General features: G+C 46.9%; 13 protein-coding genes across 13 annotated transcripts; 9 read left to right on the top strand and 4 right to left on the bottom strand.

Annotated features, from left to right (window-relative positions):
* Positions 1-54: 54 nt before the first annotated feature.
* On the top strand, positions 55-1,755 carry SERLADRAFT_358889 (uncharacterized protein; the record flags this gene model as incomplete). Its single annotated transcript, XM_007324644.1, has 8 exons — positions 55-213; positions 270-341; positions 397-572; positions 626-697; positions 747-871; positions 931-1,056; positions 1,107-1,352; positions 1,407-1,755. The coding sequence occupies 8 exons, from the start codon at positions 78-80 to the stop codon at positions 1,549-1,551; spliced, it is 1,098 nt and encodes a 365-aa protein (XP_007324706.1).
* A 122-nt stretch (positions 1,756-1,877) lies between these two features.
* SERLADRAFT_444017 (uncharacterized protein) lies at positions 1,878-4,062 on the bottom strand (the record flags this gene model as incomplete). The annotated part of the gene is made up of 6 exons (XM_007324643.1): positions 1,878-2,642; positions 2,705-2,850; positions 2,899-3,029; positions 3,080-3,177; positions 3,227-3,472; positions 3,529-4,062. The coding sequence occupies 6 exons, from the start codon at positions 4,060-4,062 to the stop codon at positions 1,878-1,880; spliced, it is 1,920 nt and encodes a 639-aa protein (XP_007324705.1).
* Positions 4,063-4,263: 201 nt separating this feature from the next.
* Positions 4,264-5,852, top strand: SERLADRAFT_481001 (uncharacterized protein; the record flags this gene model as incomplete). Its single annotated transcript, XM_007324642.1, has 4 exons — positions 4,264-4,716; positions 4,774-5,185; positions 5,240-5,410; positions 5,467-5,852. The coding sequence occupies 4 exons, from the start codon at positions 4,280-4,282 to the stop codon at positions 5,764-5,766; spliced, it is 1,320 nt and encodes a 439-aa protein (XP_007324704.1).
* A 51-nt stretch (positions 5,853-5,903) lies between these two features.
* Positions 5,904-6,315, top strand: SERLADRAFT_404138 (uncharacterized protein; the record flags this gene model as incomplete). Its single annotated transcript, XM_007324641.1, has 1 exon — positions 5,904-6,315. A coding segment is annotated over one exon (224 nt), but the record flags the coding sequence as incomplete, so codon positions are not given.
* Positions 6,316-6,340: 25 nt separating this feature from the next.
* Positions 6,341-8,508, top strand: SERLADRAFT_480997 (uncharacterized protein; the record flags this gene model as incomplete). The annotated part of the gene is made up of 9 exons (XM_007324640.1): positions 6,341-6,357; positions 6,411-6,441; positions 6,505-6,632; positions 6,694-6,785; positions 6,839-6,955; positions 7,007-7,177; positions 7,231-7,552; positions 7,612-7,887; positions 7,944-8,508. Coding segments are annotated over 9 exons (1,277 nt in total), but the record flags the coding sequence as incomplete, so codon positions are not given.
* A 107-nt stretch (positions 8,509-8,615) lies between these two features.
* SERLADRAFT_334153 (uncharacterized protein) lies at positions 8,616-9,734 on the bottom strand (the record flags this gene model as incomplete). Its single annotated transcript, XM_007324639.1, has 4 exons — positions 8,616-8,718; positions 8,771-9,220; positions 9,273-9,561; positions 9,626-9,734. Coding segments are annotated over 4 exons (951 nt in total), but the record flags the coding sequence as incomplete, so codon positions are not given.
* Positions 9,735-10,095: 361 nt separating this feature from the next.
* On the top strand, positions 10,096-12,315 carry SERLADRAFT_480991 (uncharacterized protein; the record flags this gene model as incomplete). Its single annotated transcript, XM_007324638.1, has 9 exons — positions 10,096-10,219; positions 10,284-10,329; positions 10,385-10,437; positions 10,505-10,594; positions 10,644-10,895; positions 10,946-11,203; positions 11,262-11,737; positions 11,788-12,022; positions 12,084-12,315. 8 exons carry the CDS (start codon positions 10,293-10,295, stop codon positions 12,210-12,212), a joined length of 1,530 nt encoding a protein of 509 aa, XP_007324700.1.
* A 287-nt stretch (positions 12,316-12,602) lies between these two features.
* On the top strand, positions 12,603-13,926 carry SERLADRAFT_480988 (uncharacterized protein; the record flags this gene model as incomplete). Its single annotated transcript, XM_007324637.1, has 5 exons — positions 12,603-12,823; positions 12,883-13,075; positions 13,131-13,380; positions 13,436-13,811; positions 13,865-13,926. 4 exons carry the CDS (start codon positions 12,662-12,664, stop codon positions 13,590-13,592), a joined length of 762 nt encoding a protein of 253 aa, XP_007324699.1.
* Positions 13,927-14,718: 792 nt separating this feature from the next.
* Positions 14,719-17,315, top strand: SERLADRAFT_480985 (uncharacterized protein; the record flags this gene model as incomplete). Its single annotated transcript, XM_007324636.1, has 9 exons — positions 14,719-15,458; positions 15,516-15,576; positions 15,636-15,703; positions 15,758-16,033; positions 16,096-16,193; positions 16,252-16,344; positions 16,393-16,587; positions 16,642-16,686; positions 16,751-17,315. 4 exons carry the CDS (start codon positions 14,746-14,748, stop codon positions 15,771-15,773), a joined length of 858 nt encoding a protein of 285 aa, XP_007324698.1.
* Positions 17,316-17,412: 97 nt separating this feature from the next.
* SERLADRAFT_480981 (uncharacterized protein) lies at positions 17,413-18,925 on the top strand (the record flags this gene model as incomplete). The annotated part of the gene is made up of 4 exons (XM_007324635.1): positions 17,413-17,604; positions 17,657-17,751; positions 17,811-18,028; positions 18,084-18,925. The coding sequence occupies 4 exons, from the start codon at positions 17,478-17,480 to the stop codon at positions 18,508-18,510; spliced, it is 867 nt and encodes a 288-aa protein (XP_007324697.1).
* Positions 18,926-19,161: 236 nt separating this feature from the next.
* On the top strand, positions 19,162-20,462 carry SERLADRAFT_480978 (uncharacterized protein; the record flags this gene model as incomplete). The annotated part of the gene is made up of 8 exons (XM_007324634.1): positions 19,162-19,270; positions 19,323-19,381; positions 19,449-19,509; positions 19,572-19,637; positions 19,704-19,936; positions 20,003-20,081; positions 20,147-20,169; positions 20,241-20,462. The coding sequence occupies 8 exons, from the start codon at positions 19,228-19,230 to the stop codon at positions 20,244-20,246; spliced, it is 570 nt and encodes a 189-aa protein (XP_007324696.1).
* Positions 20,463-20,584: 122 nt separating this feature from the next.
* On the bottom strand, positions 20,585-22,125 carry SERLADRAFT_444007 (glycosyltransferase family 50 protein; the record flags this gene model as incomplete). The annotated part of the gene is made up of 3 exons (XM_007324633.1): positions 20,585-21,149; positions 21,208-21,795; positions 21,863-22,125. The coding sequence occupies 3 exons, from the start codon at positions 22,123-22,125 to the stop codon at positions 20,585-20,587; spliced, it is 1,416 nt and encodes a 471-aa protein (XP_007324695.1).
* Positions 22,126-22,347: 222 nt separating this feature from the next.
* SERLADRAFT_404117 (uncharacterized protein) lies at positions 22,348-23,136 on the bottom strand (the record flags this gene model as incomplete). Its single annotated transcript, XM_007324632.1, has 4 exons — positions 22,348-22,431; positions 22,509-22,672; positions 22,729-22,897; positions 23,134-23,136. The coding sequence occupies 4 exons, from the start codon at positions 23,134-23,136 to the stop codon at positions 22,348-22,350; spliced, it is 420 nt and encodes a 139-aa protein (XP_007324694.1).
* Positions 23,137-23,558: the final 422 nt, after the last annotated feature.

Raw genomic sequence — 23,558 nt, 5'->3', positions numbered from 1 at the left:
ATATCACGTGACCAAAAAGTTCCATAGGAGAGATCGACCGACAAGCTTGCACTTAGGCTAGGTTGCAGTTGCGCTCAATGGCTCACATAGGATCTTTACCACACTTCAGCGGCCACCAGTTTCTGAGACAGCGTCTTGTTCTATCCATACTCAGCGGAAAAGCCGTTAGGATTGACAAAATCAGAGCAGATGATAAGGATCCGGGTTTAAGAGGTCAGTCCTGCAAATATAGTGCTATACTCTCGAGAGTCAACGTATTCTGTCCACAGACTATGAAGTGAGTCTTTTGCGCCTGCTCGAGAAAGCTACAAATGGAACAGTCATAGAGATATCTGTAACCGGTACGTGTTCGATCTTTTTAACAACGAGTTATTCTCATGCACGAGACCTATGAAGGTACTGCCATTCTCATCAAGCCAGGTATCATTCTAGGAGGACCAGTTTCACATGACTGTCCACTGTCGCGATCAATAGGCTACTTCTTGGAACCTCTCGTCATGATTTCACCCTTTGCGAAGAAGCCTTTTGAGCTCACACTTCGTGGGATTACATCTGATGAGAATGACCTTTCTGTAAGCAAACTTTACACCAAACCAGTGAAAAAGGTCATAACTATGGCTCATAGGCCGACTTGATTCGCACAGTGACCTTACCACATCTTCAATTGTTTGGCATATCGGATGGTCTCGAGTTACGGGTAAGCAAACATATCTTCCAGGCACTCCAGTCGCTCTGAGCTGTCGCAGATTAAAAAACGCGGTTCTCCGCCTCAGGGTGGTGGAGAAGTGCAATTTCTCTGTCCTGTTGTAAAACAAGCGAAAACTTTGAATTTCGTGGATCCTGGAAAAATAAAGAGAATAAGAGGAATAGCGTTCGTCACCATTCTGGTATTTTCACGTATCTTTTTAAATCAAAAAATCGTTCATCTAGACATGCTGTACGTGTTACTCCCCAATTTTCGAATCGCATGATAGAGGCCTCTCGTTCGGTGCTCAATCGCTACATCCCCGATGTTTACTTGTACTCGGACGTGTATAAAGGCGAAGAAAGTGGGAAGTAAGTACCGGGTGTTTGCGAACTAGAGTCTTTTTTTATTGTTTTACTAGGTCTCCAGGATACGGTCTGACCCTCACGGCTGAGTCTACGACTTCAGCACTTTATTGCTCCGAGGCCATATCTAAACCTGGCGTGCCTCCAGAGGACATAGCCATGACGGCGACGCATGCTCTTCTGGCTGAAATACGTCGTGGAGGGTGCATAGATAGGAATCATCAGTGTTTGGTGCTTTTGATGATGATATTAGGTAGTGAGGATGTAGGACGTTGCAGAATGGGAGAGCCAACCGCACGAACGTCAGTGGCAATCTATATTGTTTATGGCAGAGTCACTGAGTGTTTCGTTCGCAGGATACAGTTCCTACGTGACATCAAGGACTTTTTTGGGATATCTTTCAAGATCGTTCCAGTAGCTTCGGAAGACGATTCCTCTACGCAGTTACTTTTCTCATGTTATGGATCTGGCTACGTCAACATCAATCGAGGCCTTGCCTAAATGTCTACCGCGGATTACCTTCGACATATTCACTATCACTGGGCCTAACATCAGGCCTTCAGACTCATCATTATCAAAAGATGCACCATCTTCTCCACTGGAAAACCCACCATGGAGCTGCAAAAGTAGATTACTTTGAATGTTACATTTATTGCTGTCCTGAAAAGCGGCTTATGCAACACCACAAATAGAGAGTCATTTTGGAGAATTGGAGAATCAGCAAATTCCAATACACTAATAGGGCTAGAAACTTGAGCGTTCTTGTGTATGATGTTAAATTGGAGGTATCCTGCTAGCATTTTGATACGTAACAAACGCCTAGCATATTATCGATAAATGATCAACACCCTACCAAAATCGCCATCTCCCTTCCCGCCTCCGGCAGCAACTAGCCATTGCTGCAACTTTGGCCATCCGGCCTCAAAAAGAGTCGACAATTCGTCAGTATGATGTTCTCCATCGAGTAAAGGCAAAAATTCTGGGGGATAAGGAACAGCAGGAACAGGCGAAGGCAGCTGTGTACCTATGCTCTGCACTTGGGGTATAAGGGGAGCTGAAGGCGACCTTGATAGCCGGGGGCGGGACGGGAGAGGTGATGGATTGCCGTTAATCGTGCCCTGGCCATTCGAAGAGTTGCTGCGATTGATTGTACCTGGAAGATTGGACGGTGGACCTTGCTGCTTTATTGAATGCCTGCGCATGGGATGTCCGTTCTGAAGGCGACCTTCTTGACTTTCTTCGCTCGTGCGCAGTGGCGAGCTGGAGTCAGACCTTTGAAGAGCCTTGAACCGTAGTTGTTCAAGGACTGTTTCGGCAGCGCTTGTTCGGCGCACTGCTTGAGTAGCCAACATATTGTCCTTTGTATTTGGTGGAGAACTGAGCCCAGTCTGCGAGCCCATAGGAGTGACAGATATTTCAGGTACTTGACCTCTTGAACGCCGAGTATCTTCTGGTGATGAAGCGATCTTGCCTTGTATCATAGCTGACGATGAGAAACTTTGCCTTCGCCTGCGAGTCGGTGATACTTCCGCCCCTGCCCCCGCTTCCACGGGAAGTAAAACTGGCCAGCGATGTACCCGCCGTAAAAATCCCTGTAGCAGAGGAAATCGGTAAACCAAATGCATGCACAGAGGGGAGGAGGAAAGATACATACCTTGATGACACCAAAACTTGCGAAACGCCTTACATCTATTCCTAGTTCATGAACCTTGTACGCGTCCATCCATTCGTAGATCGTTTTTCCAGGTTTTAGTCTCGAGTATAGGTGCAATAGTTTTGGCCAATCAGGTATTGGTCTTCCTATAGGAGTGTCAAAATCATGTGCATATATTGAGCGTGAGGACAGACCTGGTTTGGTTACATAGGGACCACATTCCTCTTTTACATGAGCTTCGTCGGCGAGCCATTGCACGTTCTTTCGTAGAGTATACATATTTGAATATTGGAAAATGTCGATGATCATTATAACCTGATAATACCTTGCACTTATATTAGCTTTCAAGATAAATCTAAGAGCGAATGACCTCACAGGAGATGAGAAATAGCTTGTCGGGTAAGCTCTAGGTCGCAGTCAGCAAGCTGAGCTATCCTGCTCACATGGTTAACGCCGTCAATGAATTTGATGACCTACGAAATGAAATTAATTTAATGGGCAGAAGTGAGCGAATTGTATCACCTTCAGAACAGTCAGGTCCCAGTTTTCCTCCGTTCTTTTAGAAATATTTATCAGTGCCAAAGGGACTGTCCAATCTTTCACAGGAGGAGGGTTAGGATAAAAAGGGAAAATCTTCAGCTCGATGGAGTTGAATTTGTCTATAGGTATTGAGGTTTCTGAGTATGAATTGAGGTCCTCATATAACTGTTCCAGGATAGCATACAGCGCATGTGGCGCCTGTTGGGAAGAGAGAAACAAGGACTCTTCCTGGAAGACTGCCATGAACATGGGATGCAACACAATCCACTGACGAAAGTGCGGACCTCGCATGCTGTTAAGACACGGCTGACCTTACGAACGACGGGCTCATAGCAACTAAGATCTGCTGACCGCTCGAACACAAAGCAAAGGTTATAACGAAAATAATTTCGTTGATAGTTTCTTCCTCTAAGAGCGACTGGAAAGCCAATGATTCGATGGTTGCTCGTGGAACAGATAATAAGTCTGCCGCAGAAGTCACTCCGAGGGATGACATATTTGGATATGTCGTCGAAATTGAAGAGGCATCGATTGGAAGAAGTAGATCGATGTTGAGGCGATGATAGACTCCGCGAGTTTGGACGTTGTCCGGCAAGTGATATCAGCGAAGAACTGGAACGTCTTGAAAGAGGTACATCGCTCTCATTCACAGTTGGCGAAGAAGAAACTGGTGTTGTTCCATATGTTGGCCCTGTTGTTGACACGCCTATAAGACCTTCAGGCACTTGAAAGACGATCTTGGGGCCTTGCTGGTCGTCAAATACTGCATAAAAAACGGACTGAATCCGAGGAAGGAAAGTATCTCCTTCGGAAGGCATCTTCGCTATCACGCTGGGTGAATTAGGACTATGGTAACAATAACAATATCGATATCATTGGCATCTGTACATGTAATGAAAATTAAACAATAGGCGTACCAGGACGAATATGAATGTCAGTATTTCCCGAGCTCGACAACGCTAACCTGTTAGTGGGATTTACGGACTTTTGTGAGGACTGGTGGTGGTTCGGATGAACCCGACGCGAGTCCCTCTTATGCGCATTCCTTCACTGGCAATGATCCCAGGTTTCTGTGAATTACCTCTTCCCATTATCCAGTTATCTCTGGCCGCTGTATTGAAATGCGGGCAGTCATTCCGCTGGTCTGCATTTCCACTACATGTCACGACAGTAGATGCTTCAACGCCGACACACGAGTATCGTTTATGTCTACGGGATCGTGTAGTATGTCTCAGACAAACGCCCAACTTCCTCTTCTACCGTTCTGTGTTTCCAAAGCAGCTCTCCCCTACGCAACAAGCAGTTAAGGAAACAGAAACACTGGCTTGGCTCAGGGATTACTTTCAGCTGGAAGTGGATCTTGTGGAACTGTACGACCAATGGAGTGCACGCGATGCAGTTTTTGACAATCTTCGGTCGCGTTTCTCGGGCATCAGGATGCTGAGGCAGGATCCTTGGGAGAACCTTATATCGTAAGTCCTCGCTGTTTGCTCCTCCTATCGCCCTTAGCTATATTTTTTACCCCTAAGCTTCATATGTTCTTCCAACAATAACATATCACGTATCACGAAAATGGTACAATCATTGTGCAAGCAATATTCTACTCCCCTGTTGTCTCTTCCTCCTCCGCATGAAACTACAGAAGAGCAACAATGTCAGTCTTACCACCCTTTCCCTTCTCCTTCTGCCCTCGCTGCCCCAGAAGTCGTCGGTACTCTTCGATCACTGGGTTTCGGTTATCGCGCCTCCTTCATCCAGAGAACCGCAAAAATGTTAGTGGATACCCATGGGCATACTTCTCTCAGCTCACTCGAAGCCTCTGAAGAATGGCTAATGACCCTGAGGGATTTAACTACCGATGAAGCACGAGAAGAACTCCTGAAATTCATGGGCGTTGGTCGTAAAGTTGCCGACTGTGTCTTACTCATGAGTATGGATAAGGTAATGTGGGTGCGTGTGATGCGGTTCTTCGCTGACTTATTTTCGTACCCGTAGAAGGACGTCATCCCTGTTGATACGCATGTCCACCAGATCGCCATAAAACATTACGGTTTCCCTTCGAGCTCCAGTGCAAAGGCCAAAGCATCTATGACCCCTAAACTCTATGAAAAAATTAACGTGAAGCTAGTCAATGTTTGGGGTAATTATGCTGGTTGGGCTCACTCTGTAAGCGATGGCATATTACATTTACTCTCATGGCTTATGACGACTCCATTTGAAAGGTACTTTTTACTGCCGACCTGAAATCATTTTCTTCTTATGGTCTTCCGTCCACATCTCGGGTTGAGGCACGAGGCAACATTACGGTGCTACCCACACCCCCGCTCACGCCTTCGCCCTCTAAACTGAAGAGGAAGAGGCATCCTGAGGTTAGCCTAAGTCCAGCTCAGCCCGAGACTGATACGGCCACAGCCGATGTTGTAGAGGCGCTGGGTGTGAGACAGTTGCATAATGACTTGAACCTTGAGCCAAGTCTGGCTGATCGGGTCAAAAGGCGGAGACGTGTAGCAGCAGTTGCCTGAGGTCGAATGGACTATACCCAAGCTATTACAATCACTTGTACTTAACCTTAATATTCTTATCAGCCACGTGCCAGTGGCTATGACCATTATGGCTGTCAGTTGGTGCCGGAGATCGATGCTATCATTGACTGGAAACGTCTATCCGTACATACAGTAATCTTTGCACGAAGCATGTCTTCCTCTTCTTCGCAGAAGGCTTGCATTCAAGAAATCATCGACACCGCACAGGACGCGGAGAACGAGGAGGAACAGTCTGGCTCTGAGTCTGAGGATCGAGTCAAGGACACAGATGTACCACAGACGCTCCAAGCTTCGTCGTCGCAGCGTAAAAAAAAGAAGAAAAAGTCAAAGGCTGTCAAAGCTTTGAACGCTATCAGAAACAGCTTTTCAAGTGATAATAACCAAGTTCCGCAAGCCCTTGTGGATGCCGTGCTTGGCCAGGTGAAGGCTGCGCATGGAGAGGACGGGCCCGGGCACGTTGCGGACGACGACAACGTCAGACAGGCTTTAGAGCAGATGAAAATCATGGACATGGTCAAAGGAAAAGCAGGCCTTGGTGGGCGGGGAAAGAAGGCTATGGGCGAACACACAGTCCGTACACTTTATCATTATGAGATATCGAGCCCATCACTGATATTGCCCAGTTCTGGGCAACGCAACCCGTCCCACAAATCGGTCAGTGGCATGCCTCACATCGTCCTACTAAAGATTTGAGAATATTCAGACAATAAATTATAGGTGAAGGACCTCATCACGACGATGGATACATTGAACCTCCAAAATCAAGGGAAGAAGTACGCCAGGAACCGTATCCTCTTCCGAAGGAATTCGAATGGTCCTTTTTGGATCTCAACGACTCTAAGCAGGTAAATTCTGCCGAGGTTGCAGCTCAATGCACAAGAATCATGCTGATCACTGGGTGTAAAGATCAAGGAAGTCTACGACCTCTTATCTTTGAACTATGTAGAGGACGATGACGCCTCATTCCGTTTCCAGTACAGTGCGGAATTTCTGGAGTGGTGTGTTTCAATCTTGTATAGTGTGTACAGGGCAAGTTCAATGTTAAAGTTAGGGCACTCAAGCCTCCAGGTTATTACAAGGAATGGCATCTTGGCGTTCGTGTAGTCTCTAACAGAAAACTGGTTGCGTTTATCTCTGGAGTCCCTGTGACAATACGTGTTCGCGGGAAGTGCGTTTCTTTTTTTATATCAACGATTTCCATTTCTGAAGCATGATATAGCGTCCTGAGGGCAAGCGAAATCAATTACCTCTGTGTTCACAAGAAGCTACGCTCTAAACGTCTGACTCCAGTTCTGATTAAAGAGGTCACTCGTCAGTGTAACTTGTTGGGGATCTTCCAAGCAATTTATACTGCAGGAGTGGTCGTACCAACACCAATCTCTGTATGTCGGTGAGTATACATAGTCTTGTTACATTCATGTCTCACTTCAACGTTCCTGCCAGATATTACCATCGGTCTATAAACATCCCAAAACTCGTCGATGTGCGATTTACTTACGTCCCTCGTAACATGACGCTTGCACGGATGATCCGAGTAAACAAGCTTCCCTCTGTTCCCCATATCAAAGGTTTACGTGAAATGGAAGAAAAAGATGTTCCTGAAGTCGCGGAGCTGTTTACAAGGTACATGCAGAGATTTGATATGGCCCCCGTGATGACCCTCGATGAAGTGCGTCACCAGTTCCTAAGTGGGAGGGGTGAGGGAGAGAAAGGGACCGACGACAACCGCCGTCTAGGACAAGTCGTTTGGACTTACGTCGTAGAGGTGAATCTCAATTAGCTGAGCACTGAAAGCCACATAACTAATTTGTTTCGTCCTTATAGAATCCTCAAACACACAAGATTACCGACTTCTTCTCGTTCTATTCTCTTCCGTCCACGATCATTAACAATCAGAAACATGGTGTCCTCGAAGCTGCCTATCTGTTTTATTATGCAACGGATGTAGCTTTTGAGGCATCATCAGAAGTCGAAGGAGGGTTGAAAAAGAGGCTTGTTGAGCTAACGAGTGATGCTCTAGTCATTGCGGACCAGGCCGAATTCGATGTCTTCAACGCGCTGACGTTGATGGACAACATGAACTTTTTGGAGGACTTGAAGGTTCGTATTCCTATCCTTTACATCATCGGAAAACAGTGGCTTAAGTTGGAAAATAGTTCGGCGCTGGAGATGGGCTACTCAACTTTTATTTGTTTAACTGGAGAACTGCCCCTCTGGCAGGTGTTAACCCTGAAGGCGGAGTGAGTGCTGGAAAAGGCGTAGGTGTGGTGATGTTATAAAAATATAAGATTTTTCTCGATTCACGCGATAGTATACATTCAACGGAAAGTCTCAAATGTACTGTACAATGTAGTTGACCACGGCAAATATTCTATACCTATTATCCGTGTTCTTCTATGTCTCTGCATATCAGTCACTATCGATGTCAATCACGTCATCATCATCAACACCCCAGTCTGGAGAAGGACTTCTAGGGGGTGCTGCCTGTGAAGTCTGTCTTCGCTGTGCAGGTACCGGTGCCCCTCCAGCGCCTAACTCATGTCCACGGAAACTGGGAGGGACAAATGTTGAGCGCGAGCCCAAAGTTTGGCCGGTGCCCCATGAATCTTCCTTCGCTTTACCCTTCTCCGTCTGCTCTTTCTCCTTCCCCTTGCCACTCGAAGTGGCCGAAGAGGTAGGGCGGCCAGTAAGGGTATTGCCAGGTGAGGCGAATGAAGATTGCTGCGAGGCATATAAATCAAAGAACCTGATATACACACACGGCTACTTACAGAGGGAGGTGAGCCAGGAGACTTGCTGGAAGCCTTGTCGGGAGGAGGCGTATATTGCACCACGTTAAATCCAAAGAACAAATTACCAAAGGGTAGATTCAGTGCAGCGGGAACCTTGGCCTCAGACTCAAGGGCTTCGGTTGATATCACCTTGTGCTTGCTAGGAAGTTCGTTAGTTGAGAACGAATAAACGACATAGCGAAAGGACTCACTCTGTGCGGATGATCCTACTGCCTTCGGGCACATGCTCAACACCTCGGTGACTAATTCCCTTGCCCTTGGTCTTTCTCCCCCCCAACGTTTCTCCCTTGCCCTTGAAACTCTCCCAATGATCTCCGCCTTTGCTGACAGTAGCTGCACTTGGACCAGTAAAACCGCCGCTCAGGGAAGACGATGGGCGTGAAGATCCAGGTGTGGCAGAGTTCAGGTCGATGTTGAGTTTCGATGCCATCGTTGATGGAGGAGCAGCCTTCGGGCGCTCAGGTTCTACGTATCCAACAGGGGGTGCAAAGTCCACTTCAAGGTCTGTATCAAGAACACTGATACCCCCGCCCCCAGGGCTTGCTTCCATCACAAGCAACCCAAAGACAATGGAATTATACGATATTTCGATGATGTCACCTTGCGTTAGTGCTGAGAAGTTACGGAGGGCTTGTTCCAAGCTAGACTAAGGCTTAATGAAAATGAAAGGAAGCGAGTGGAGAATGTACATACACAGCCTTAGGATCGGATATGTCCAAAAAATGTGTCGACTGGGCTTGCAGTTTAACAAGCTTCCCTTTAGGAAGTTCTGTACCGGTTATCCGAATTGGGTCTCCCTCATTCAGTCGCAGTGTTTTCATCATCCAATATGGAAGATGGACAACCCCTTCTTCTGCGATAAACTCCAACACACCAGCGTGGGTCAGTGCTGCTGAATTGCTGGGATTGCGTAGCTGGAACATCCAGGGCAGCTCCAAATCTAGATTGGTGAGATTGGCAAGTGCTGAGGGTGGCATAATAACTGTTGATATGAAGATATGATATCATCGCATCAGTATCTCAGGACAAGACAAGTGGGTACATACTTTTCCCGCCATAAGAGAGGTTCTCCCTTTCTCGCCCTGGCAACATGGCCACACTGTATGCCCTCAGATACTCATCATATGCACGAGGATTTGGGTGGCCTGTACGAGGGGGTCCAAAACCACCACCAAAGCCTCTGTAGGTTGTTATCGTTCACAGATCGTCCCATATTGAGAATATACGCCGACTTACTGAGAAAGCGAAGCAAAGAGACCCCCTGGCCCAGGGCCCATACCATTCTGGTCTCCAAACTGAAAAAAGAAGCTTCAGTATACCTGGCTGTCTGCAATATTTAACGATACGTACGAAATCCATGTGTAGATGAGTGTAACAAAACTAGAGTTGGACTGTCCACAGTCCAGTTGGCTGTTCAGCATACGCAATCCAGTCCCTCACATTACGGCAACGTCCGTGGGTGCCTAATCGGGAAATACTGCAGAACGCGTCCGAGTCCATTTTGTGTCTGTCTTTTGGTGATCCATCTTCTCCCTTTTCTATCTACGCCCTCCTTCGATAAACAAGGCAAAGATGGCAACAAAAGCACCTATAATCTCAAACAAAAAGCAGTCTGGCTCAAATGCTGCCTTCAATGACAAGGCATAGATCCCAGTTTCATTTCCATCTGCATCACATCCAATTGACCTTTACCTCGTTTTACAGGGAAAACCAATGGAACTGCGCTTATCCAACTTGGTTGCAGCTAAAGGTATTTCTATATATTCCTACGTCCCCCCAGTATAATCAATCGAGGTCCACCTTAGCCATCAGCGATGCAGTCCGGACATCTTTAGGACCAAGAGGAATGGATAAGATGGTACGCGTTTAGCATCGATCATCTGCACCACAGTTCTGTAACCTCATGTTCGTCTGTCGCACTGTAGATTCAAACTTCAAAAGGAGAAGTCATTATCACTAATGATGGAGCCACGATTCTTCGAAGTATCCAGGCCTTGCATCCCGCTGCCAAGATGGTAATCTAGATCATTTTCACGACAAACAGGAAAGTTAACATCGTATTAGCTTGTCGATCTCTCTGCAGCACAGGATATCGAAGCAGGTGACGGAACCACTTCTGTCGTTGTTCTGGCTGGCAGTTTACTCGGCGCTGCTGAAAAGATGCTCCAAAAGGGCATCCATCCAACGATCATTGCGGAGGCGTTCCTCAAGGCTTCTACCAAAGCTGTTGAATATCTTACTGAAATATCTACACCCGTTGATTTGAATGACAAAGCCAGTCTTTTGCGAGCAGCCAGCACGTCTCTTAATTCCAAAGTGATCAGTTTCGCTCCAGGACATGTCACATGCTTATTCCTTTCTATTAGATTGTCTCCCAGTACTCTTCAACGCTTGCTCCTATTGCAGTAGCTGCAGTCACTCGCCTTGTCACATCTCAGTCCTCGAACGTTGACCTTAGAGATATTCGGGTAGTCACGAAGGTTGGCGGAACTATTGAAGACACTGAACTTGTCGATGGTGTCGTTTTGAACCAAAATGTCGTTGTATCTGCTGGTGGACCAACGCGGATCGAGAAGGCTAAAATCGCCATTATCCAGTTCCAGCTTAGTGCACCAAAACCAGATGTAGGTCTTATTCTCGAATTGTTGTCCACATGTTTTAACACAAAAATATAACTTCAAGATGGATAACACAGTTGTCATCAACGATTATCGCCAAATGGATAAGGTCATCAAAGAAGGTCGCCAATATCTGCTTAACATCTGCAAGAAGATAAAGAAGGCGAATTGCAACGTCCTTCTCATCCAGAAATCCATCCTTCGCGATGCTGTCGATGACACTTCTCTTTCCTTCCTGAAGAGACTGAATATCCTGGCTATCAAGGACGTCGAACGAGATGAAATTGAATTCCTTGCAAAAAGTATCGGTTGTAAGCCAGTAGCAGACATCGAAGCATTTACTGAAGATAAGCTTGGCTACGCTGATTTGGTCGAAGAAACCTCTCAATCGGGCGCAAAGGTTGTCAAAATTACTGGAGTCAAGAATAGAGGTCGCACTGTCAGCATACTTGCCATGGGAGGCAATCAGCTTGTGGTGGAAGAATGCGAGCGCAGTCTACATGATGCACTTTGTGTAGTGCGCTGCTTGGTGAAGAAACGGTCAGTTTTCGTGCTTTCCATGTAGGCTGTTCCTCATATGTATCCTACAGTGCCCTTATTGGAGGTGGCGGAGCCCCAGAAATTCATGTCTCCCGTCTTCTTTCACAATATTCGCAGTCCTTAAAGGGCATGGAGTCTTATTGCTTCCAGGCGTATGCTGATGCTCTGGAAGTGATTCCGACCACTCTGGCTGAAAACGCTGGCTTGAACCCCATATCTATCGTCACTGAACTCCGCAATCGGCATGCTCTTGGTGACCGCAACGCTGGCATTAATGTCAGAACGGTAAGTCCAGTCATGGTTACGATCGTGTTACTTCATTAGCTGAATCTTCATTTGCTCGCAGGGGCTCATATCTAACATCCTGGAAGAGGATGTTGTCCAGCCTCTTTTGGTCACAACTAGCGCTGTCGAGCTATCAACGGAGACTGTGTGCTTGCTATTGAAAATCGACGATTATGTACAGGCACGATGAAGACAATGAATCTGATGCAATCAGGTGTAGTACAAGAAAGATACGTAGAAAACCATCTGTTTAATATTAGTCTACATGGAATGCCAGTTCTGTGTTCGAGAAACTATGAAAGCTCCAATCATTGATTGTTGACTAAAAGACAGGAGATGGTTAGTGTAATTGAATATTGAATAGAGTAAGAACAAGGGCTGTGGGAGGGAGGAAATTTTTACAAAAGAAATGCCAGGACCGTGGATTGAACACGGGACCTCCAGAAAGCACGATTTCTTCAGTCTGTTGCTCTCCCAGCTGAGCTATCCCGGCTTCTTGTGATCCGGTTCCGCTTGCGCATCAGAATCTATTCTACATAACGTTCACTAAATGTAGGGTCTTCAAGTTTAGAAGCTTTCCACTGGCAGTCACCGTCGCACTATCCAGTTTCAAAGTTCTAGCTCATCGCTGCTGCAACGATGTCGGGTACTGGCCCTCGCGAAAATGTATTTGCGACACGGATGGCATTGACAAATACCAAGCTACGCCTGAAGGGAGCCCAGACAGGCCACTCGCTGCTAGCGAAGAAACGAGATGCCTTGACCACTAGGTTCCGAGCAATATTGAAGAAAGTCGATGAGGTACGTAGCCGCAGAGGGGTTCTTTTCATCTACTTATTTCCTTAGCGTTATATCATTAGGCCAAACGGAAGATGGGTAGAGTAATGCAGCTGGCGTCATTCTCGATGGCCGAGGTTACTTATGCAACTGGGGATATCTCATATCTGGTACAAGAGCAAGCGAAACTGGCGACCTTCCGTGTCAAGGCCAAACAGGAAAACGTATCAGGTGTTGTTCTTCCCGCTTTTGAAGTTGATCGTGTATCGGGATCAGGTGTGTATATTGTGCAATCGTTCTCTTCAACTAGGGCTGATTCATCTTTGAGCAGACTTCAATCTGACTGGTCTTGGCCGTGGTGGGCAGCAGGTGCTTCGAGCGAAAGAAGTCTATGCCAAAGCTATAGAAACACTAGTGGAACTCGCTTCATTGCAGACAGCTTTCACAATACTGGACGAGGTCATTCGAGCGACAAACCGCCGCGTGAATGCTATCGAATACGTTGTCATTCCACGGTTGGACAACACGATCAAGTATATTATAAGTGAGCTCGACGAGATGGACCGAGAAGAATTCTTTAGGTGAGTGTTGATTTGAGTAATCAAGTACACCTCGAAGTGCTGATGGTTGTATTAGGTTGAAGAAAGTCCAAGGGAAGAAAAAGAGGGATGCCGCATCCAACGCAGAGCAAGCTGCTTTGAAAGTGACAGAAGAGCCGCTAGAAACTTACGACGATGAACCAGATGGTAGTGCAGATTTATTGAGTAGTAAAGACCAGGATGTCATTTTCTGAAGTAATCACAGAACTTTGTACTTTGCTAATTCATAATAGCAACCGTCATCATTTAATTCAACCTCATCGTGAACTTGCGAAAGCTTGATCCGCCTCTGCGACGGAGAGCGGCAAGTTGATCATGGTGCATATCATGTGCGTAAACTCGCATAGATACATGGGTAGTTTTGGATAATGCAGTGTAGGAAACTAACGAAATGACGAACTCCAAAGTATTTACTAGGGGGTCGTTGATCAGTACGTTAAAATTGGCAAAATAGGCTGCAACTTACATCGACCATCTCGACATCCTCGCCACCTGCTGGTCTTGGGTTCTTCTTCCTGTCTTTCCTGTCGAGAATTGCACGCCTGAAAATGCAAAAAATCTGTAAGCAATACACCAAAACCCATCGAAAGGTTTGTACCTGTCTTTGTCCAGCTTGATGGTGGTGATAACAACTTTGCTGGGGTGCACACCAATGGGAGCAGTAGCACCATTCGACTTGTCACGCTGAACACGGTCAACGTGAATCACCCATTTCTTCCTGTACACCTGAGTAACCTTGCCCTCACGACCCTTGTATTTTCCACGAACAATTCGTACTTCGTCGTCTTTACGAATTGGCAATGATCGTGCCTATGAATACATAATTAAACGGCGAACAGAGTTACTTGATTTCTGGTACTCACGTTGTACTTGCCACGGAGTTCCTTAGAAAGAGCGGAAGACATGATTTTGCGGCGAACGGACGAGGGCGCGCTGAAATGCGCCTTGCGGTTCTTGCGCCGTGAGGAGGTAACGTCTAGACATAAGCAATGAATTGTTTTAGCACCACATACATCTCAAACGCATTTTCTCGAGACTCTATCATCCACGCAATAATATGCCCATCCAGCTTGACTGGAGCATAATTCCGCCATTTTTATCACACCAGACAGAAGAAGGGCGTAAGAAAGGGCCTTTGGAACACAAACTAACCAGGGTTGTACTTCATCTTGATCTTGAGGACGTCGATAACGGTGGCGGCGGGCGTGGATATTCGATGTATTGAGCACCTTGTTTGGTACCAAGTTTGCAAACTCGGCATTTGCCGCTTTGAGGGACACAGCATTTGTCATCGTACACTTCACACTGGCAGGTAAGGATTCTTCCTCTCTCCACTCTTACTCTATAATGTCAACAGACAAGGTTCGTTCAACAAAACTCAAGTTCAAAGGGGAGAAGACGAAAAAGAAAAGAAGAAGAGATTCCGACGATGAAGAGGGAGTAAGTTCCAGTCGTCGGCGAAAAGATCAAGACGACCAAGACCCTGAAACATGGGTGGTACCTGAGGATCCAGTGGAAATTCGTGGTCCTACATTTATCATACATCCCTCAGACCCTTTCCCCATATCCGTCAATTTTGATTCTACAAGAAACCGCATCATTCTACACTCGCTCGAAAAGGACCAGGCGGAAGAAGGGGCTGAACCTCCAAACATACTCGAGCGTACTCCTACTGACGTTTCTCAAGTTTGGGTGATTACACGGGTCTCAGGGTCACCGACAATTAACTTGCGAACTGGAACGGGAGACGGGAAGTTCCTTTCTTGTGACAAACATGGCTTAGTATCAGCAGATAGGGAAGCTCGCGGGCCGCAAGAGGAATGGACCCCAGTCATTATGCCTGATGGCATGATTGCTTTCATGAACGTCTACGAAAAGTACCTCAGCGTAGATGAAGTTGCGGGCGGCTCGCTTCAGCTCCGTGGTGACTCAGAGGAAGTTGGTTTCGGTGAGCGGTTTTGGGTAAAAATTCAGAGTAAATACAAGAGGGAAGCCCATGAGGAAAAGAAGAAAAAGGAGGGCATGTCTGATGTAGGAAAAGCGGATGAAGCAGGGACCAAGTTAGTGATTATTACACCTTTTTTAGAATTTGTAACTAATGTTATATAATTTTATAGTCGGATATATCAGGCCTGGGGTGCTGGGCGATCGATAGTGTCACAAAGTGATAAGAAGGAGGTAAGTAGATACCATATATTATTTTGCACACTATCTGATATTCGCCATTTTGGGCAAAGCTTAAGCGTGCTCGAAAGGAGGGACGCCTAGCTGAAGCTTTATTAGATCGTCGAGCTAAGCTGAAAAGGTTGGGACCATTAAGTTATTTCTCGTTTATCGCTCCTTAATCTCCTTTTTACAGCGATCGATTCTGCTGATCCAACGTGATGTCAGAATATCAGCGTCTTTCGTTCAGCCACCGTGTAAACTATACATGTGTACGAATAGGAGATAATTTTGTGCCCTCGTGATGTGGTGGTCTTCATGCGCCCCTACAAAACGCGATTTTTTTAATAGGTTCCGTCAATTGTCTTATCATGGACGGAAGAGAAGAAGAGAAGGCACTGGTTTACAATATATAGCCGTAAATGATCCATCGCGTCCTATCATTCATCTTTACCAGTATCGATCATGGCCAGTGCGTGTAATGCTACTGAAACTCCCTGATAGATGATTGTTTATTCATGTTGGACCAATCAGCCTCCCAGCCTGTCCCCAGGCCGGTTGTCACCATTATTGGGACCGCCGAGCTGCGTATCTGTATGTCCATGGGAGTGCATGAATTTTGTCAATTCTGCGTAAGTTATATATCACCCTCAAAACAGGTTGAGTATCGACTACTATTATGATATCCAGACATGTTTAAGGTACACTGCTGCTGAATTTCTGGATCTGGATGCTTGTTATGGTGACCAAGACGAAGAGCGGCGCCGTCTATTCGAACAAAAGGTAAAGCATCTCTAGTGGTTCTAAAATGCCTATCTGATCTGCGTATAGGTCACTTTCAAAATGCCTATCTTGAAAACCGACTATGAATCTGCGTGGCCCATTGAAGTATACATGGCACAGTATCTTAAGCGCAGGATGTACACCTGTAAAGTGCGTCCGAGTGTTAATGGTCGACCTGTAAGGAAAATGGGTCCAAGGAGGGATTTTGAAGTTGTTGGAGCGCCAAAGAATGAAACCCGCAAAGTGCGTCATTCGGGTTTCATTGTTTGCGGCGGCGAATATTTACTTCTAGACAAGTCTGACTACTATGTCCGTCAAGAAGAGCGATTGGCCACTTTGTCCGTAAGTCACCTGCAACGCCAGCACTGTATACATCAAGCCGACAGGAAGTTATCTACTATTCTAGGGCTTCCCAAGACCCTCTGTCCCGACCGCGCAACCTTATGTGTTATTACCCAGTTTATCGTCTGTTGTGAGGAGGTCGGGTAGGTCTCGCGCAAATGTGAATGCATCCACGAGCACCGCCACGGGAGAAGGCGTTTCAGGACCATCGTTACCCAGAAGTCCCCAAACAGAAAAGGGATCATCAGATGTCAGAGAATTTCTCCGTCACCTGAAACCCAACCTCGAGAGTTTTTGTGCCGATTTCATCGAGGCTGGGATCGTTACTGCCTCGGATGTCAAGGCACTTTTATCATGGCCTGAAGAGGACCGCAACAAATTTTACATGCAGGAGTTTGGACGAAAAATGAGCTGTTTCCAGCTCGGTGCATTGCAGATTGGTTCTATCAGACATGCCCATTCAGCTTAAGAGGGATTAGGTCCAAAAACTCACCTCTTTTTGTTTTGACTTGATTTTTGACTTGATTTATATCATCTTCCCTTGTCAGCTGCAACCCTCAAAGCCATCGTCCTTGAAGCTGCTTGTCGGGGTAAAATTGTTTATCGAAGTATGATAATGCGAGTAGATAAATCGGTGCATCATCAGTCATGTACTAGTAGTGCTTTCGGATCTAACAAGGACAAACAAAGCATTCACCTATTGCGTTCGACTTACAAGTTTGTGCCGTTGGCAGCTCACGGAACTATTTTCTCTCTCTCTCATTAGTAAAATCTCTCTATTTCAGTCAGCCATGACAATCGAGGATACGACACACACTCCAGGACGTATTGAACCTGAAGTTGCCTCCTTGACTAACCTGGTATCGACTCCAATATTGGTTCTGGCTTCTCTTTCGCTGGCCGCCATTCTTTTAGCCGGTGCGTAGACTGAATGTTCTCCACTGTATGAAGTTGGCTGAATCCGCTGTAGTTGTTCTGATTAGACGGCAGCGATCGAGGTCTGCAGGTAACAGCCTCCTCCTGGTGGGACCACCTGACTCTGGCAAGACGGCCATTCTTTCGACAGTGAGTTGTGCTTCGTACCTAGACGCTGTTGTCGCATTCTTGATAACGCAAAAGTACAGCTAGCATATCAGCGAACCCTTCCTTCGTACACATCGCTACAGACTAATGCTGCAGTCATAACACTCCCCGGTTCGTCTGCCAAGGCACTAAGGGTAGTGGATATTCCTGGGCATCCCCGTATCAGGGGTCAGTTTCGAGAATACCTATCCGACGCCCGAGCTCTCGCGTTTGTCGTGGACGCGAGTACCGTTTCGCGAAACGGGGCTGTTGTGGCAGAGTGCGTGATGGTTCCATGAAGGCGTCTCCCAGTTGCTAACTCGCCCCTCCTCCAGGCACCTGCATCACATACTGCACGCCCTGACATCCCTCCCTCCCTCACAGTCGCCACCTAAATTACTCATTCTTGCTCACAAAGCTGATCTTCTCAAATCGAACACTTCATCGAGCGTGTCGACCGAACTAGCTGTTTCACGCGTCAAAGTCATTCTCGAACGTGAGCTTGAAAAGCGGCGCTTGTCGCAGGTAGGAAATGTTGGGATTGAAGGACTTGGGGAGGAAGGGGAGAAGTCGGACACGGGTGGACTGGTGTGCAATGGTCCTGCAGCGGGTTCATTCAAGTTCGAGGAATGGGAAGGTGGCGAGGTGTGTTTTGCAGGCACATGGCTGGCAGCGGGCAGGCCAGAATCAGGTGTAGATGAAAAGGAGGGTCTCGATGGTTTAGATGGTTTGAGAGAGTGGTTGACACAAGTTGCACGATAAAAGTCGCATTGAAACTCTCATATACAGTCTAACCAATGGATCATGCATATATCACACATATTGCGTACAGTCAGTATTATGCGAGAGTGCGCATGGGCCAAGTGCCACACAACACCAAACATGAATCGACTACAAAATGCGATGGCTGTTCTTTTGTTTTGTTTTCATCGCAGCCTATTAGACAGTGCCCGTTCTACCGTGTCTTTACTGACTTCTAGGAAGGACGAAGGCGATTCGGCGATGCGGAGAGGGATGCATGGACGGGAAAAAGAGCTCTCGCACTCGCTTTGTTGTTATAATAGGGCCCATGGTCGCGAGAGCGTCAGACCTTTCCTACACTTGTACCAAAATTTGTTTAAAAATTGAATGTGATTAGAGTTCGATAGCAGTCCAGTTAGCATTATGTTAGTTTGCTCTTGAAAAGACTGAAGCTTCGTTGATCAGCAAGAGTTCCAATGCCTTTGCGAACAGTAAAATTCTTTTGTAAAGGTACTGTATCTTTTGCAAGTGCTGTTGTGTTATGAGGTCGTTGCGACCGCAACGACCTCCAGTGAATGCATGAGAAGAAAAGCCAAGGAACAGGAAATTACATATGTCACGATGTGACCGTTTCGCGACTATTTGCGACAGTTGTAACGCGTCACAGGACACGCAGACAACTGCCGGGCCTTCTCTTCAAGTTTCTTTACATTTACGCTCTGTTCTTATACGACAGCCATGTTTATCATCAACTGGTTCTGGGACGTTCTCGCTCAGCTCGGTATGTTACTTGCTGGTTCATTAGTGTGGCCAATACTCAACCTTAACACCAGGCCTCCTGCATAAGAATGCCAAAATCCTTTTCTTGGGTTTAGACAATGCTGGAAAGACGGTGAGCAAACAAGTCGATACCCACCTCCCATGTCCGGTGCACTAATTTCTCTGTTATAATTGCTTAGACTTTGTTGCACATGCTCAAAAACGACAGGCTGGCAACGTTGCAACCCACCCTTCATCCCAGTGCGCATTTCTCTTTTCTTACAGATGTAGACCTTTCGAGTTCAAACAACAAATTTATCTAGCGTCTGAGGAATTGGCCATTGGTAACGTTAAATTCACGACTTACGACTTGGGCGGACATCAACAAGGTCTGTCACACTGCTCGATTCTCTCGCGCCACGACCTACGCTCATCGGTTTATCATTAACCAACAGCTCGCCGTCTCTGGCGTGACTACTTCCCCGAAGTTGATGGTATAGTCTTCCTTGTTGACAGTGCCGACTTTGAGCGCTTCGCCGAATCTAAAGCCGAACTCGACGCGCTCCTCTCCATCGAGGAGTTGTCCAAGGTTCCTTTCCTTGTCCTCGGAAATAAGATTGATGCACCCGGCGCTGTGAGTGAGGAAGAACTGAGACACCATTTGGGGCTTTATCAGACGACAGGCAAGGCAAGTACTATAGCGTTGGATGGCGACCTTGCTATAAATGACTGCTAACGGTAATGATGTTTACAGGGCAAGGTTCCCCTGAATGATATTCGACCTATCGAGATCTTCATGTGTTCGGTAGTGCAGAGGCAAGGCTACGGTGAAGGTGAAGGCGGTTAAAGTTTATTTCCGCGTTATCATGCTAACTTAATTCATCTCACGCGTTACAAGGTTTCCGATGGATCTCGCAATACGTATGTCCTACCCTCACACGTACCCTTAGTACACATTACTGACGATTTTGCTTTTATTCCACTCGTTGTAGATTTAAATCGCTTACTGGTATATTGTTATCGGCGGTGGTTGGCATGAAGGGATGAGGGACAATGACGCTACAGTACACTATCTCCCAACCCTTTTACCGAGTTTACATTTTAGTTGTCTCCCCTCTCACTAGCTGTGATCCACTATTACTACTGCGCCTGGCCCTCAGTTGACTTCTCTTTAGTCATGTTGTCATTCCTTTTGTCTTAATTGCACTGTTACACCAAAGCTTTCCTGTTAAGTTACTTCCAACTGGGTTCCTCTCGATATGCAACATATTTTCGGCTTTATCCCGAGATAGCTCCTCTTATGATTCATGATAACTAGGTACAGTCTGTCTTCATGTTAGGAAGAGACACGCCCTGTTATGTCCCTTGCATAGCCTTTCATTACTTCTCCCAACACCCAAGCATGCCCGATTACATACAACAGACTTCTCAGCCAGACGGCGCGGAATACTGGCTCTCCGAGGAACTCCAGCTTATATGCTTCCGCGAGCCATAGCGCCTGTACGGCTGCCCATACAACACCACAAGCTATTGATGGGACGACACGCGGGAAGAGCAGGGGTAGGAATGTGATATACCAGAGGAAGTATTGTGATGTGCAAACGCGGTTGAATAGTACGAAAACGGTGGTTTGGACGAAGAATGTAAATGGGAGGTGACGAGCTTGTCGACCAAAGAGGAGGCCCGTGCCAAGGGATAATATTAGTTGCGGGACGAGGGAGGTGAGCGGAGAGCGAAGCACGTGGTGGATGAGAGGGACGGCGAGTTCGGTGGAATGGGAAGGAGGAAAGTGGGAAGGGTAAGTGAGGTAGATAAGGTAGAAATAAGGAGAGAAATTGTGACGATGGTCGAGCCGGTCAAGGTGGTATAGGTAGGCTTCGTGGAGGAAAGTATATCCCCATCTAAGGTGTTGTGCGTCAGCTAGATAGAATAAGCCTTATACACGAAATGTAAACCTACATGGCGTAGCATCCTGCACCGAGGAGAAAGAAGGTCCCAGCACTTATAAGGGTGAACCTTATCGTACGAGCATTTACGAGAGTACGCATATATGCCAACCCCCACCCGGTTGGTCGCTCTCGTCCCTGCACACCAACAACGCCCAGACAGCCCACTCCATAGATTACGGGGTATATCTTCCAATGGGTGCTGAGACCGAGGAGAAATGCAGCTGCATCCCAACGTGCTGTGAGCGTGGAGAAAAGGGTCAGAAGGACGAGAGTGGCAAGGAGAGACTCCGAGGAGCCACGGGTGGATATGGTGAATACGAGGGGATCAAGGAGATGAGTAGCTGCGAATAACGTTGCGCGAGCGTGTAGAGCTTCAGTGACCTTTACGGTGGGATTGTCGGACTCGGACTCAGCCTTGGCCGGTTCACGAACTGTAGAAGGGAGTACGACAGATATGAGGAGCTTGTAGATAAGGACACCGTTCAGAAGGTCGCATGCAGCAAAGAGATATTTTCCAAAAGATGGGTGTATCCATCTATTGGGAGTAAGAAGAAGTGCAAGCAGCGGTGTGTAGCGATACGTTTCACGCGCATATGGGCTATAACAAAGTCATGTCAATCACGTCTTTTGGGGTCTATTCACACGAAATGGAAATGTGTACGCACTCGCCGATTTTTATTCCTAGCCAGTCAACTAGTGGACCCTTTGCACCATTGTCAAACTCTTTCCAGTGAACTGGGCCGGGGTCGAGGATAAAGTTGGCAGCATCGCTGAAAACACGATAATCGACGTCTGTGTATTTTACCACTGAATGTGCATCGTGCCAGTCGCTGTATACGATGAGAGCGATGCGGAGGATAGCAGAAACGATAAGGAGGGCACGAAAAGACGGGACTTTCGAATTGTGGTACCAGTGAGGAACAGACATGGGACTGTGACGCGCAACCGCGTAGCCGACGGCACTCTCACAACGTATGCCATATGATAGCGCCAGGGGTCACTTCACTTCAGTTTGGTCATAGCCCGATTTTTACTTGTAATACTGCGGTCGTATCGCTGAATCAAGTCTATCATACAGCATAAGGGAAAACAAGATTACGAAAACATCACGAGAATACACAGGTTGACGGTTAACCCGCATTTACAATACCTATCCAAGGAGCTGAGCATCAATGGCCGCCTTGGTCAAAGATTCAGCCCCATCTCTTATCTCGATGACCTTGCTCACGTCTGCCTGAATGACACCATTTTTATTAGTTCCCAGGAATTTAAATAAACTACTGCGAAGACGATGATACGTCGAATACTCACAGTTGACTGGAAATCTAAGAATGCACTTGCGTGGAGAGTCATCATGCCAATTTCACTTGAAGATGGTGCCCAGTTAACGAGGACTAGCGGGAACGATGTTCTCCCATCGCGATGTTTTAATTCGTATGACAATACGACATATCGCGGTGAATTCTCCGGCAGTTCTACAAAGGCACACATCTGCATCAGATCGCGAAGTAGAGCATCGAGAAATACATACCTTCGGCGAGATCGTCGATGGATATATTGTCAAATAGATCCGCCTCTTCCATGATAAGCTTGGTCTTATTGATCTTGATGACAAGGGCAGCACTCCCTGCATTTCGTCGTGCAAAGCGGAACTTGCGAAGAGAGTCCTTGATGGTTTGGGGGATATCGACGGTGTGTGACTGAGCTGATGTCAACGCGGGCTCGTTGTGGAAGACGACGAGCAGGAGGTATAGCTCACCATTGCAGACGACGATGAGGGACTAGATCGATGTGTAATTGATATGTGAGTTCTTGATAAGATAAGCAAAGCTTAAAGCGAATTCCGGTGTCATTCCGGCTTACTCTGCTAACTAAGCCGCCGCAAGGTACATTCAAAACACGATGCGGTCTCTTCGCGCATACACCCACCCCCCACCATGTCGTCCTCCCATCCTCGCTCTCGCAATCGTTCTCCAGCGTCCCCTGTTCGATACATTTCTCAGCCAGAAGGTCTCATATTACCAGACGGCCCCATCGGCGAGCGTGCCAGTGAGCTGCTGCATAATTTTGTGCATCCTCACAACGGTACGGAGGACACGCTCGTTGACCCTCAGGCTATCTCTGATAGCGTCGGCGGAGACGATGGCGAAGATGACGACGAGGAGCACGTTAAAGAGCTCGCGGGTTGGCAGAATTTGCCCTGGTGGAGGCGACCTTCGTCCCTATGGTTAGTGCTAAAACGTGCTTTGCTTACCGCTTAACGAGATACGATCCATCCAAAGGATATATCTTGGCATCCCACTGAGCGTGGTAGGATACACGTCCACAATTGCTCCACGTGTTGAGATATACACCATCCTG

The sequence above is a fragment of the Serpula lacrymans genome (genome assembly GCF_000218685.1).
Source record: "Serpula lacrymans var. lacrymans S7.9 unplaced genomic scaffold SERLAscaffold_20, whole genome shotgun sequence".
Lineage (NCBI taxonomy): Eukaryota > Fungi > Basidiomycota > Agaricomycetes > Boletales > Serpulaceae > Serpula > Serpula lacrymans.
The sequence above is the reverse complement of the archived record's forward strand: the minus strand, read 5'-3'. Positions and strand labels throughout refer to the sequence as shown.